Source organism: Musa acuminata, chromosome BXJ2-2 (assembly GCF_036884655.1).
Source record: "Musa acuminata AAA Group cultivar baxijiao chromosome BXJ2-2, Cavendish_Baxijiao_AAA, whole genome shotgun sequence".
NCBI lineage: Eukaryota > Viridiplantae > Streptophyta > Magnoliopsida > Zingiberales > Musaceae > Musa > Musa acuminata.
The window spans coordinates 34,598,014-34,612,293 of NC_088339.1; the positions used below are offsets into that span (position 1 = coordinate 34,598,014).

Here is a 14,280-nt window from a genome sequence, read left to right on the forward strand (position 1 = left end):
CATCTTTTGAGATCGTCCATCCAAACGGTGTGATCTTCCTCTTAATTAAGTCCACACCGAACTTGAATGAGGACTCTGATAGCAGAGAACAACCTCACCTTCTACGAGTGGCTACCGCCAAGACATGCATCATCCATTAAAGTCTGATGCCAATCATCTCCAACAAATTGTGGCTAATAGTTTTTTTGACAAAAATGATATATATATATATCCATTAAAACTTGAAGATATGCTATTTTGCATTTAATATCCGTTAGTTGACCATTAACTTAATATTAAAACTAAAACTGACATTAATGTTCCATTAAAAAAATATCGAAAAAAATGAAGAGTCAAATAATTTATGTGAGCATCAAAGAATATTTATAGGTAATTAAAATTTACATTTTATTACAATTCAACGACAACCATGACTAGTAGTAGTTAACTTGAGTTTATTGGACATATACCTTGAATAATTGAGGATATAGTAAAACATACCTTTTTTTGGAGAGCACCAGTTTTAAGAAGCAAAAATTGGATCAAAAGCCTTGATCATAATAAGAAAAAGGGTTTGTGATGGAAATATTTTGATTCGGTGTCAACCATGGCAAAGAAAAATGGATAAAAATGATAATTATTTTATATCAAGGAAATCTGTCATCTACATATTGCCAAGTCGGTGGATCTCTAACTTAGTTGCTCGAAGAATCTGTCATCGAAGCGATTACATAAAACCATCATGGATTAGTCATACGGCCGTAACATGAACCACAGCTAATCCATGTTGGCACTATTATACGGAAGAAGTTATTTGATTCCAAATACAAAGATAGATTAAACTTTATCTTCAATAGAAATTTGGATATTTCATAAAACTATTCTAAATTATGCTCACGCTTGCATTCAATGAAAATGTTGACTTTTCTTGTACCAATGCGTGGATCAAATACTAATTATTATGACAAAACACTTGTATTTTTTTCTCTTCGGATTTCGGAAGATGGAAATTATTCCTTTTGTATCGGTCAGCGGTCGTGTTTGGAGGAAGAAGGAAAGTTGCATGCAGCTTCCCAACGCACGTATTCTATCTGCAGATTCCGAAAGCACGGGGCCGGATAAATGCTTGGCGCACTTCGGTCAACGTTACAAAGCGACGTTGACTTGACTTGGGTCCACAGTTTCGTCGTGGGACCCATAAAGTATACGATTGGAGGAGCACGTGGATCCCACAGCGGACGGCTGGGATGGCAAGTCGGTGACGAGAACGCGCGAACGAATTCAGGTCACGACTGACGTGCCGCACATCCACTTGCTTTCTTTATAATCAGACGGTGGGTCATTGGATGCGTAAGTGGGCCCCATACAGAGAATTAGGGTCGATGCCGGCGGACGCTGCGTCGCACCGAGGTCATCCAACACCACCAACTGAAGTCGACGATCTGCGGTGGCGGACATCTGAGGGGCGAGAAGAGTCGGTTCGCAGCTTCAGCTCGTTACCGGCTTCCGTTTCTTTTCACCGTCAGTCTTTGGTGTCCGCATGCTTGGGACCGGGCAGTGTGTCACCTCCATGCCCAATGATGTAGAAGGTGTAGAAGCGGGTAGAATTCTAGAATGTAGAGCCAAAATTTATGAGGCGGAACCATGCCCGGTAAATTTCCAACTCCGAGAAGCATTTCCCCTTCCCCCAAAAATTTAGGGCGCCATTTCAAATCGAACTCCAAAATTTCACGAATTCCCTTCCCTCTTCGTACCCTCGTCTCCATTCTTCTCCTTCCCAAAGAGAGGAAATCCCCGTCGACCCACCCCCTCATCTGCCTTTCCGATCCCATGGCCGTGCCCCACAACGCCACCACCGAAGGCGACCCGGCCACGGAGGATATCAAGAACCCCGCCGAGGCCTCTCCGACCGCCGTCTCGTCTCCATCCAAGCACAACAAATCGCTCGGCGTTCGAGTTGCCCATGGCCGAACCTACGACTCCGAGAATGGCAAGTCTTGCCATCAGGTAGTCAAGAAGATCTTTGTGAACCCCGTCTCTCTATCCAAACTTTCTTAATCTGAGTGACCGAATCCTCGGAGTTTCCCTTTTTTATACTTTTCATTTGCGATTTTCGCAGTGCAGGCAGAGGACAACGGATTTTGGGGCACCGTGCAGGCAGATTCGGAAGGACAAGCCCTGCCCCATAAAGTTTTGCTACAAATGTCTCCTCAATAGGTTTGTTTAGATTTATGATGTTCGTGCGCTTTCGCTTTAGATCGTGTTTCGATCTGAGGTAACTACGACAGGCGTTTGCGGTAATTCAGGTATGGGGAGAAGGCTGAAGAGGTTGCTCTGATGCAAGACTGGAGTTGCCCCAAATGCCGTGGCGTTTGCAACTGTAGCTGCTGCATGTAGTTTCTCTCCCTGCGCTCGGAATTAGGTTTATGAATTTTCACTCCTTTTATTGTTGCAATAAAAAATGGCTGTGGGTCTTAACTTTGTAGGAAGAAGAAGGGTCACCTGCCGACAGGAATTCTCATCCACACCGCCAAGGCGACTGGGTTCTCTTCGGTGCATGAATTACTTTATAAGCAGGGATCTGATGTGTTGGCTGCTGCAAATGGACTGAGAAGTTTGAGCGCGGCAAGCCCTGACGTCTATAAAAAGGTTTGATTTATGCTCACTTGGTTTTTTGCCGTTCTTGTGCTGATAAGTTAGCATTGTTCACTGAAGGGGTTGGTGGCTCATAAAAGAAGTCATGGCAAGGAAAATCACCTTGATGAGCCTTCTGTTGGTGGTGATGACAAGAAAGGTAATTCACATGCGAAAAAAGAAACAAAAAGAGCATCGAAAAAACTAAAGCGTGACAGTGAGTGTGGCGGTGAGAATGTAATTGGGCTCTGTAGAAGCAATGCAAAACCAAAGGATGATGATACACAAAAGCAGGATGAAAAGAAACCCTTTGTGAAGAATGGCAATACAGAGATGCAGCCAAATAATGATAAGCCTGTCCATATGAATTGCATTAATGATCAACTCAAAGGTTTGCAACATTTGCCAAATTCTCCTGAACAACAAAATGATTATACAGATAATTGGCTAAATACAGATGCAATAAAAGTTTCTGGCAAGAAAAAAATTCATAATGTCCAAGGCAAACCTTCGCGCAAAGTACACAAGATCAAGAAACATGGTAATAAATACTCAAATATTGTTGAGGAAAAAGTGTCAGCTGGCTTACCAAACAAAAAAGTCAAACTCAAACAACTGGTGAAAGATCGAAAGTCCAGGAAATATGGTAGCAACAACCCTACTGAACGTGAGAATTTAGCAATTGTGATTCCTCAGGGTGCACCATTAATAGAGGTTGCAGGGGTTGATTGGGCAGCTGAGGATGTTGGTGCAGCTTTGCAATTTTTGGAATTCTGCAATGCATTTTCAGAGGTATAATGCTACATTGCTTAGTGTGATTTAAAAGGATCATTATGTTAAATGCTGATATGATATCATGCATTAGAAGGAGCCTCATTGGTGGAAGTCTTATGCGCTTGGGTGTCCTTTTGTTTATGCAAATGTAGTGTCTTTCTTATGAGTTTTAGGTCTGGTCTTTTGCTAACACTCAACTAGGTTCAGTGCAGTACTTTTAGGTTTTTAAGATTTGTTCTTACGGTGTGATTCTACTGAGTTGCTCATTTGCATGGCAAATTTGAAGTCTGTATTTGTATCTCTGCTCACTTGCAGAGCAAAGATCAAAGCCCTGTTTGTACTGCACCAAGCTGTGCACTTTATAGTGTTTTCTTTGGAAATATTGTCATTAGTGTGGGCTTTGTAATCAAAACATATATGGATAACACATTATGTGATATTAATTAATGGTTCATACCTAACATGATGGTGGTTATAAAAAAACAATTTCTGTTTGTTCCCTTGATCTATGAATATATGATGATATATGCCAATGCGTAAATCTCGAATAAGTAGGATAATAATATGGAACTTCTGCAACACTAAAATGTGCAAATATACACTCTTTATATGACAAGCATAACGCTTATTTATATTATTATAATATTTAGTTATACATCACAATGAATAATCACAAAAAAGTAACTAGTATCCCGTGTAGCCATAAGGATTATTTAGTTCTTCTCAATTTGTATGACAAAGCTTAGTTCTTATTTATGTTCTTATTATGTTTTATTTTGTGTCATGCTAAATAATAACAACTAAGTAACTAGTGGTCCTATGCTAGGGAGACTATTGTCAAATTTGTATTACGTCATTCCTAGTTTTCTTATACTATTCATCATAGGAAAGTATTTTAGGTTATAGAGCTTCAAGAATTTTGAGAATGATGGACACTCTTCGTAATGATGTCCCATTACTTTAATTTCATTGGTGCTAATTTTATGCTTCGTAGAATGAGAAGAACATATTAAGCGTATATTCAACTTATCTAGACTTAGAGGTTGGGCTTGGTATAATGATAAGGTTATTCCTTTGGTCTCTAGGGGTTCAAGTAATAGACTCTCGAAATATGTTGGTGATATAAGGTTGCGTACATTGATCCAACCGAAGCCCGACGCCCTCAGCTTGCCTAAATTGACTTTGAAAAAGACAAATAAACTCTTCCAATAAGCATATGCAAAGTGTTCCAAGTATCCTAAAACTATGTGCTTTTGAATAATTATTTTTTAAGTTAGATACTTTAAGAAAGCATTTAAGACATCTAAGAAGTATCTATATGCTTCTTGTTTGACAAATATTCAATGTGGATAACATGAGAAATTTGAATTATTTGTGTTTTATAGGTTTTGTGACATATTGGTGTAAAAATTTTCGGTAGGCTTGTTTAGCTTGCCTATATTACACTCCTAGATGTCTTTCTATATTCTATCCAAGCTTTTAGGTTTGGAGCATGTTTATCTATTGCTTAGATTATCTATGGCTAGGAAATGTATACAGGGAATTGACATTGAGTTGCTGTTCATTTATAAAATTAGCAAAAGTTGTGTCATTCTCGATTCTGATGTTTGCTTTGCGGTTGTTCCCATATTGATGGGACAAGCATTGGATGGTGATGATGGTTGCCATTTCTTCCAAAAAAACTGGCAAACTCATTGGTTCTTCCATTTATGCTTTTCTTTGCTTAACCCAGAAAGGCAAAAGAATAGAGGACATAGTAGAATGATTTTGGTGATACTGATTTTAGATGACCAAATTGGCAAAAATATGTGAAATAGAAAGGAGTATAACAGAATATGCAGGTGCCTAACAAATAATGATTCACATAGGAAATAGCAAAAGAATGATGATGATTGGGCCACTAAAGATATTACAATTTTCTTGTAAAGGAAAAAAAGGTAAAGTCAACTATCTGAATATCATTTCATTAGGAAATTGGAATGAAGACATTATTGAAGAATTTATGATAGGAAGAATTTGAGAGAAAGGCTGTAGAAGAAAGGAAAGCCATTCCTTCCCCATTATAATCAAACATTATGTTTCCATATAGTAAGTTCTGCAGGTTCTTCAAGTGATAGCTATGTCTTGTTAGGCTTTTGATGTTCCGTTATCTCCTAGTGTCAGCATATATTAATAAATCATCTCAGTGATGTTCGCTTTAATTTTTTATTCTTCTTCTATTTCCTTGGACAAAAATAGAATATGAATCTATAGTGAAGAGACAGAGAATGTTTTTGTCAAATATCATCAATATCTCCAAAAAAAAGTGATTTAACTACCAGTTTAGGAAATAAGATGCTGGTTGCAACCAATTTGATTGACTCTCTCTATACGACAGTCGGGGTTCCAAAATTGGTGATATTTTTGGCCAGAGAGGGGATCATTACAATATTACGTTTCTTATGCAGCTATGTTTTTGCCTTCTAGATAATTGTGACATCTTGAAATTAAGTTTGTTGTTAAATGTATTGCAAATTAGTTGTTGATATGTACCTGGATTTGAAGAGTGAAAGTATTAAGATAATGCTGAAGTGCAATAATTAATTGATTGATTAGATGAGTATATTAAGCTAGTATTCTGAAATTAATTATGATATTGCCTGTCAACAAATGCATTAAATGCTAATACACTCATGGCAATGGCCCCTTTAATGAACAATTAAGCCTTTTAAATTATGACAAAAATATCAGGGACCTTTCTTTGGCATATCAAAAGTATTTTATGCCTAATTATTATGGTTAATAATTGGCCCTAAATATGCATTTTTCTTCTAAAAGTTTGGTACTGATTTATGTGAAGCAAAATGTTTTAGAACCAAGTGGTAAATTGTAATATTTTTGGTCACTAGTTTAGACGTAGTTGGTACTCAACCATACATCTTCTTAGGTTCTTACTGGTTACAGACATGAGAAGACCTACTTTGCCTTAAGCTCAAAATTGTTGAAGAAGCTGAAATGATTCTTCATTCTGTCTTTAGATTATGTCAAAAGTGTTCAGTAAAATCTAAATATCTTTAGCTGAGGTGAATCACTGCTTTAAGAGACCTTATGTTTAGATTGCACTGTTGACTGTTGTCTCCTCGAGTTGAATTTGTTTACTGATCATTGGTCAGTATAGGAGTTAACCCTTATCAAATAGAAAGTTGATATGCTTTTTAATAATAAAAGCAAACAGATGGTATGTGATGTGAAACTTAAAGAAGCCATACACTAGTTTTTGATTTGTGACCATTTTTTCATTAGCTCTATGGTCAAAATATTATTTTAATCCATTAAATAGATGGGTAAATAAAAGCAAACAGATGGTACACAATGTGAAACTTAAAGAAAGCATATGCTAGTCTTTGATTTGGGACCATTTTTTCATTAGCTCTAGGTCAAAATAATATTTTAATCCATTAAATAGATGGGTATGTTGAATTTTCTTTTTCTTTTTTTCTTAGAATTGTTGATTTTTATACAGTAGGGAAATCTAGATGATGGTTGCTCCATTTAAAATTAAGAATATATATATTTTGAGATGATCCTTCAAACTACTGTTTTGGCTTTAAATCAATGAATCCATGAATAAGGATGATGCATTCAGGATGGAGGAGGTGTGCACTTTGATTTGTAATTCTTTACATATGACTATCTTGTGATTTTGTTAAAATTTCCTGTTGAGAGTTTTGCAGAAACCACCATCTCCAGGAAAATTATGCCCAAATATTTCTTCTTGCTTACTAATATTATTGTGGAACTTTATGGCTTTATAAAAAAAATTCTCTCTCTTGAACCTTCCAAGCAAAAACGGCAACTGGGAGGTATCTTTTAGAAGTACCAATGCTTGTAAAATTAGGTGAACCGGTAAAATTCTTCATATCAAATTTGTGCTCCCTCCTTTTCTTTTTTTTTTCTATTCTTTTAATTTTTTTGGGTTCATTTCATGGGGTTGGGCTTATAAAATATTGTTGCAAAATCGACAGATCTCTTATCATATCTTTATTCATTTGATCGTAACAATATAGCATATCAGCATCTTTTTGATGAAATGTCTTAGAGATGGTGCTTCATAATTTGTCTTGCATGAACAATATCTGTTTTGCTATCAATTCTATTATCACCGTGAGTCGTGGCCTGCCTTCTTGTCATTTGTTCTCATATCAAGAACTTTTTCCACTATGTTTATGAATATTGATGTTTTTAATAAAAGTTAAAAGGAAAATTTGGAACTTGTTAGCAAAGAGAAAAAGGAAAATGTAGTAACTATGTAAAAAAGCAAGACAACTGTAAATTGTAAGCTTTCAGCTCATTGTGAACTTCTAAAACTAGAATCACCTTTATGAAGGTGGTAGCTAGGATGTGAAAAAAGTAAACCATGAAGTTGATTTATAGGAAACATTTTCAGACAGGCAAATTGTTTGACTAAATGCAGATCAATGATTTGAAATTTTAAATAAATCTCACTGTTGCCATACCCGACAGGCGTCCTTTAATATTATCAGATTATGTCCAATGTAGGTTTTGTTTTGTCAGCTTGCTTGTTTTGGGTGATCTGAAGTTTGTTCATGATTTTCTTAGTGATGGGTTGGGTTGATGTCCCTATTTTTCCTATGAATGTCACGTTCATCTTTGCCTTTGCAAATCTGTTATGGTAGAATTTATTTAATTCATTCTATCTTTTGTGCGTTAGATTGTATAGATTGTTGTGTAATGTTCTAAAAGTCTGCATAAATGTTGAGAAAACATATAGAGTAAGATAATCTTGACTATATGAAATTCTGGAAACAATTACCAAAGTTGAATCACATATTATCTTTTGTATTGAGAAGTCTGGTTTGTATGTAATAGCAGCTTGTAAACTAAGCTTGGTCCACAATTTTTTGGGTTGGCAGATTGGACTTGGTGCCAAACTTGTTCTTTCTGACCAGAAGGATAGTTGTTCCACAATGTTTTATTTGTGTTACTTGAAATTAATGCTGACAATTTTTTTTACCATGTCACTTGATAAAGAAAGTAATTAGCAAATAAAAAGATTAATCATTTCTGAGAAAAATGAAAAATACCAAGAAAACAACAAAACAATATATGAAGTCTTATGTAAACTGAAAAATATACAAACATAAGACAAGCTTAGATACACCCATCGATCATCTTCAACAAAATTTTACAGGGGAAACTGTTGCCAATTCCATTAGTTTAGGTTGTCACATATGAGGAACTATGTTTGATCCTCAAAGGCTTCATTTACACTATTTTGCGAAAAAAAAAAGGTCCTCATGTTCTTGGTCCCCAGAACTGGTTAGTTTGGACTCTTAACTGAGTTGCTTTTTCTTCATCTGAAGTCAGTTCCTTTCTTTTTAATTTGTGCAAAAACTTAATTATACACACTCTTTCATTTTTGGATTAATTTAGGATGTTGCTGGAAGCTGAATTCTTTCCTTACTGAACTTATGATCATTTAGGTGCTTGATATAAAGAAAGGAGAACCTATAAATGTTCTCAGAGAACTATCAAGAGGATGTGTTGGACGTCGAGGAGTGCACTCTTCAATTGTTAAATTTCACATCAAATTATTGATGTTTATTCAGAAGGACATGGGCAACGAGTATGATACTTTACCCTTAATTTATGCATAGAATATTATGTCACTTGTTTTATGTTTAGTCTAATGACTGGTGAACTTGTTTCTTATTCTAAATTTTTAGGTCTGTTTCATACTCAAGCAGTGGAGATAAGTGGCTGCAATCTGCTGTTAACTGCATCAATGAATCTGAATGTGCCTTAAAGGTACCTTTGGAATGCTTGAACAAGGATTCCTTAGCATATGATAGTTGGGATGCATCAGATAAGCTCAAATTGTTGAATCTTCTCTGTGATATAACACTTGGAACTGAGTGAGTGCCATACTTTTATCTTGGTTGTCATATATTCAGATTTTTATTGATCAATTTATTTCCAGGGAACTACGGAACTGGATTGATAAAGAAAACAAAAAATATATTGAAAGAAACAAGGAGGCAAAAGAAACAATTATTGCTGCCAAGAAAAAGGTCTTTTCTGCAAAGTTTAGTTGATAGCTTGTTGCTGAGTTGGTTATTAAAAATTTAGATTTTATGCAGGGAAAGGATCTAAAGAAAAAATTGAAGGATGATGTGGCCAAAGCTATGCTTTCTTTGAAGGAAGGATCATATTCTGATGCTGAGCATGAGAATCTTGTCTCACAAATAAGAGCTGAGACAGAAAAAGCTCATGCTGAGATGCTAGAGATAATGGAACAATTGCCAAAAGGTGTGCCTTTAGATTGATTTCTACTTGTTCATTTGTTGGTTTACTTGTTTCTTTGTAAACCGTCTATGTTCCATTGTCTTACCATGTCCAATCTTTAAATTGGATTGTCCTAGTTCACCTGTTGGATGCTAATAATGTCATATTAGGAGACCAAATCATACAAACATCTCTCTTGATAATATTAAGTCAGTAAATGTGATGCAATTAGATTGACCCATGTGGCCTTCCATCGTTATAAGTAGGAACCGATTGTCGGTGTAGGTTGAGATGGTCGAGTCCCTCGAGGCTCACTTATATCGCGACTCACTATCCTGCTTACGACATAGAGATGTCACCGGTGACCTGAGGACATGGTATGCTTGGTCGAGTCCCTCGAGTGTATATCATCAAATCGGACTCATCTTGTAACGAAGGTGTTGACTTAACCGAGCATCATGGTTGGTTGAGTCCCTCGAGACCATGGTGATTCAGAGGTTGAACAGGACGAGAATCACAAGGAGTTGTGATTAAAGAATTATGTTTTGTGAGCCACTTTTGACATTCATTATTTTCTTCACCTTGTGTACAGATTCAGATAACACAAGAAAAGATGCAGTTCGAACAGAGCCGTTATTTTTGGAAGGAGAAGGACGCGTGTATTGGACTCTTGGAGGGTTTTGTAGTAATTCTAAAATTATACTTCAAGGTTTCTCTTCTTAGAATTGCTTTGTTGTCTTTTAAATGTCATAACAGGACAATATTGAAGTCTTGTCTTTAACTTTCTGCAGATATCAGGACTTGGGACTCAGTGATGCTTGAGGATAAATGGTTTACATATGTTGAAGAGGAAAAGAACTCAGTTGAGAGACATATTTCTTCTTCACGGTTGTGATTCTTCCCATGCATTAGTTTCTAATTGCCCTTATTGCTGTCGGCTTTCAGTCTGATCCATGTCTTGTTGCTTTAGATGATATTCTATAGTCCATAAATATCCTTCAGATGATAAGTACCTACGTAGTTGGGTTTGAGTAGCTCCCTTTTGATTGCTTGCTATTTTTTCAGTGAAATTGTGTTCTCAAGTGGACCAGTGAATGGCTAACGGCAATTCTTAATACTTGTTTGATGGAACTTGTGCAGCCTTGATTTCTATTATGGTGGTGTCTATATGCGATAACATATTTCTACTAATTGGCCAAGATTGGTCCGATGATGATGTTTGCCTTAGTAAGTTGAGATGACTGATCATATAGATTTGAGGTAGATGATGTTTGCTTGGTAAATTGAGATGATAGTTTATATACTATGAGGTAGATGTTTCTGATTTATATAGCATGACATTGCGTACAAGTTATGTGAACATTTGAAACGTGAATGTATGTCTTCTGCATTTTGAACAAAGTAAAAAAACTAAGTTTCGAGGTACAAATCGATTGCAGCTTCAACAGTCAGCATAAGGCTCAATTTTCCTAGATTGGGTAATCACTGTCCAACCACAATTTTTTTTATTTGACCATGATCCTGTAACTTCCTTGGGCAGGTTCTGTCTAGAGCCGTGAAGAATTATGAATAGAATTTGGAAGTTAAGCAAAACTAGATTCAAGGCGCTACTATTAGACATTTATTAGTTTACTTAAGAATACATTTTTTATTGTGAATAATAGCTTATATATCATGAACAGGTAGTAAGTGAAGTCATGCTTATCCCATCTTTTTTATTATTCAACATTGAGGTAATAGTTTGAGTACTGAATAGAAATCTAAACACTCTCCGATGGACATTTTGATCTGGTTAACTTATGACTTGAAACACTTTTTGGGGAGAATATCAGTGTTATATGTTTCATCATGAATGCAATCCATGTGCTCTTAGGAACGGGATTAAACAGTTGTGAATATCCCAAATACCCCTTTCTATACCCTTGATGATTTCTGTTGCCAGTCATGTTCTTTTGCATTCTGTGCCATGTTTTTACCTTCTCTGCTTTTTTTTTTTTTTATATAATAATTTAGATGATTTAATGTTTTAATCTCTTTAATTTTATTAATAAAGTTACTAATGTGGACAATTAGTTGCATACATTACAGGAGGAACTGGAGGCAAAAGATGAGTGGCGGTTTTCTGGAACAAGACTCAGAGGATGTACATTTGAAGTTGAAGCTTGTAACGCATGGTGCAGAATGAGTTCATGTAAGATGAGAATGCAGTTTTTTTTTCCTTTCAACAACGTCCTTGTGTTGCAAATGCGGTGGCTGCTTTTTTTTAATCTATCTAAAGCTGTTCCTCTTGTACTTATTTCTATGTGCATGTGTTTACTTACAAGTTGTCTACAAAAGAGTTTTTTTATTCATGTTATGCTAACGCAGGCTAGCATCTCTAATTTTGACTATAGGTCAATGCAGAATTGGAAGCTCAGTAGACGAGCAATATAATGCAACAACGATTGGAGTGCTGACTGACGGCCAGTTGAATTGCTCTTTACACAAAAGGAATGTGTTGAATTGCTGTTTACACAACAGCAAAGTGACGGTTTTTTTTTTTGTGTGTCAATTTTGGCCAACTTATTTCTTTTTTACACCCGCTATTCTCTGTTGCAATTGTTGCCCTGTAAGCTGAAGCTGCGTTGCTTACCGTAGCGTAGCCAGAAAAGAAAAAGAAAAAAATCATCTTTTTTTGTTTTTTTTAATTGGGAGAAACAAAGACCTGCCTCTGCTCTGCTGCCCACTGCTCATGCTTTCTCGGTGCCCTGTTTCTTTTAGGTGACAGCAAAAGCTCAGTTCATGGTCGAAATATAAGCGCACAAGTTGTCATGTGCATGGAAACTTCTGCTGTGGTTGTGCTGATTTCTATTATGCGCGCTTCGAGTGACGTGCGTTGTTTATCTTCTGCCAACTGTTTACAGCCAAAGCCCTTCGCTCTCTCTCTCTCTCTCTCTCTCTCTCTCTCTCTTCCTCTTCACACTGTTTCTTCCTTGACGAAGAAATGAGGTATCGGGCGCTAACGCTATTAATGCGAGTCCACCGTACGAAACTGCCCGACCACGGGAGATGGACGTTGTAGATTCCGATCACCGCAGGTGGAAATAGGGACACGGTATTCTCACCCACGGTGTTAGGACAGCGTACCTTGGGGGTTCGTCGGTTGCGCACCGGGTAAGTTTCGTTCCATTCGCTGAACCCGAAAGGTTATATCAGGGGGGCTCACTAACGAAGTTGGAACGACCTAAATGTGAGATTGAAATTGTGGTCACCGTGGGATACCGTAAAAAGAACACACCGTATGGTTTTTTAGAACAATTTTTTTCGGGGGGCCCACTTCGTCGTCACTTCCTCACGTGGTGAGTCCGCTGCGTGGTCTGCTTAACCTCCTCAGTCATATCTATGGGGGCCCATCAACAAGACTGGGCTTGGGGGAGGTTGGATGGGCCTACTTAAGTTTTAGATTCCGGTCACTCCTGGTGACGATAACAAAACCAAATTTGAGGGTTTGAGGACCAAAAAAAAATTTTTCGGGCCTGTTTGTCTTCTGTTTCCCACGCGGTAAGTTCACGGATCGGTCGTCGTAATCGTGCTTCATGGGCCTGTTTAACTCGAGTCCATAATTACGGGTACAAGGCCCTGTTGAATTCATTTCGACCCTATCCGACCCGGTTCGACGGAGTAGAGGGCACCGGGAGGGAGGGAGGGAGGAGGGGCGGCGGCGGCCACAAGAGCTGGAGGAGGAGGAGGAAGAGGAAGATTTGGCTTCGACATCGGTTCTATTATGAATTTGTTCCTTCTCGGTCATCTCCTTATTCCTTCTCTATTCCTCATCGTGTCCATCTCCATTCATCCTTCTCTTCAATCTTCCTCCTTCCTCCCTTCTTCCGCCTTTCTCTACTCCTCCGCCACCTGCTTTGTCTTTTGTCGGCGGCGTTGGAGAGGGTGGGCACGACTGCTGTGGGAGTCATAGCGGTGGCACTGTTGGGCCGTGGTGTCCGTGCTTCATGGGTCTGTTGGGCTGGTGTGAGCCAGAAGAGGAGGAAGGCGGTCCAACTTTTTTCCGCACCCCCAAACTCGGTTTGCGGCGGAGCGGCCACCGGGAAGGAGGGCGTCGGCTGACGGTGGCGTTAGGCTGGACTGAACCAGTAGAGGAGGAAGGTGGCCACAAGAGCAGGAGGAGGAGGCGGAAGATCGATGTTCATCTCCGGTCATCGTCTATCTCCCTCTTTTTCGCCCTTCTTCCGCCTTCTGGTACTTCACTATCTTCTTCTCACTCTATCATCAGCGGCAAGCTCGAGCGGCGTTACAGACGACGACCACGGGTGGGAAGCAGGAGTCCGTGGCGTGGGCGCCGTTGCGCCGTGGAGCCCGGAAGAGACGGTCGAGCGTCGCGGGAATAACTAATCGATGATGAGGTGCGGTCACTGCAGGTGGGAATAAGAACTGGAAGTCGAACGATTTGGACGGCAAAAAATAATGTTTTCGGGCGTTTTGAAGCCGGACTGGTGTATGGTGAGGTCACGGATGGTATGGTACCCACTGTCTGTGGGTTAAACAAGCCTGGCTCGGATCGACCCATCTCGGCGGCTCTTGTCTCTCTCATTAAATTACAAGCCCAAACGCAAG

The 14,280-nt window shown here is 38.4% G+C and overlaps 1 protein-coding gene across 3 annotated transcripts; it reads left to right on the forward strand.

The window, feature by feature from the left end:
* Positions 1-1,381: 1,381 nt before the first annotated feature.
* On the forward strand, positions 1,382-12,483 carry LOC103976670 (uncharacterized). Of its 3 annotated transcripts, none has more exons than XM_065097309.1 (13): positions 1,382-1,986; positions 2,104-2,196; positions 2,286-2,372; positions 2,466-2,628; positions 2,695-3,405; positions 8,871-9,013; positions 9,114-9,302; positions 9,368-9,458; positions 9,528-9,696; positions 10,265-10,381; positions 10,464-10,560; positions 11,761-11,863; positions 12,066-12,483. In XM_065097309.1, exons 1-12 carry the CDS (start codon positions 1,943-1,945, stop codon positions 11,855-11,857), a joined length of 2,001 nt encoding a protein of 666 aa, XP_064953381.1. In that variant the 5' UTR covers positions 1,382-1,942; the 3' UTR covers positions 11,858-11,863; positions 12,066-12,483. The 3 variants fall into 3 exon arrangements, 2 of the variants coding, with proteins under 2 accessions (XP_064953381.1, XP_064953380.1); XR_010484751.1 differs by lacking the exon at positions 12,066-12,483 and adding an exon at positions 10,813-10,899 and having other exon boundaries at positions 1,383-1,986; positions 2,099-2,196; positions 11,746-11,801; XM_065097308.1 differs by having other exon boundaries at positions 1,384-1,986; positions 2,099-2,196.
* Positions 12,484-14,280: the final 1,797 nt, after the last annotated feature.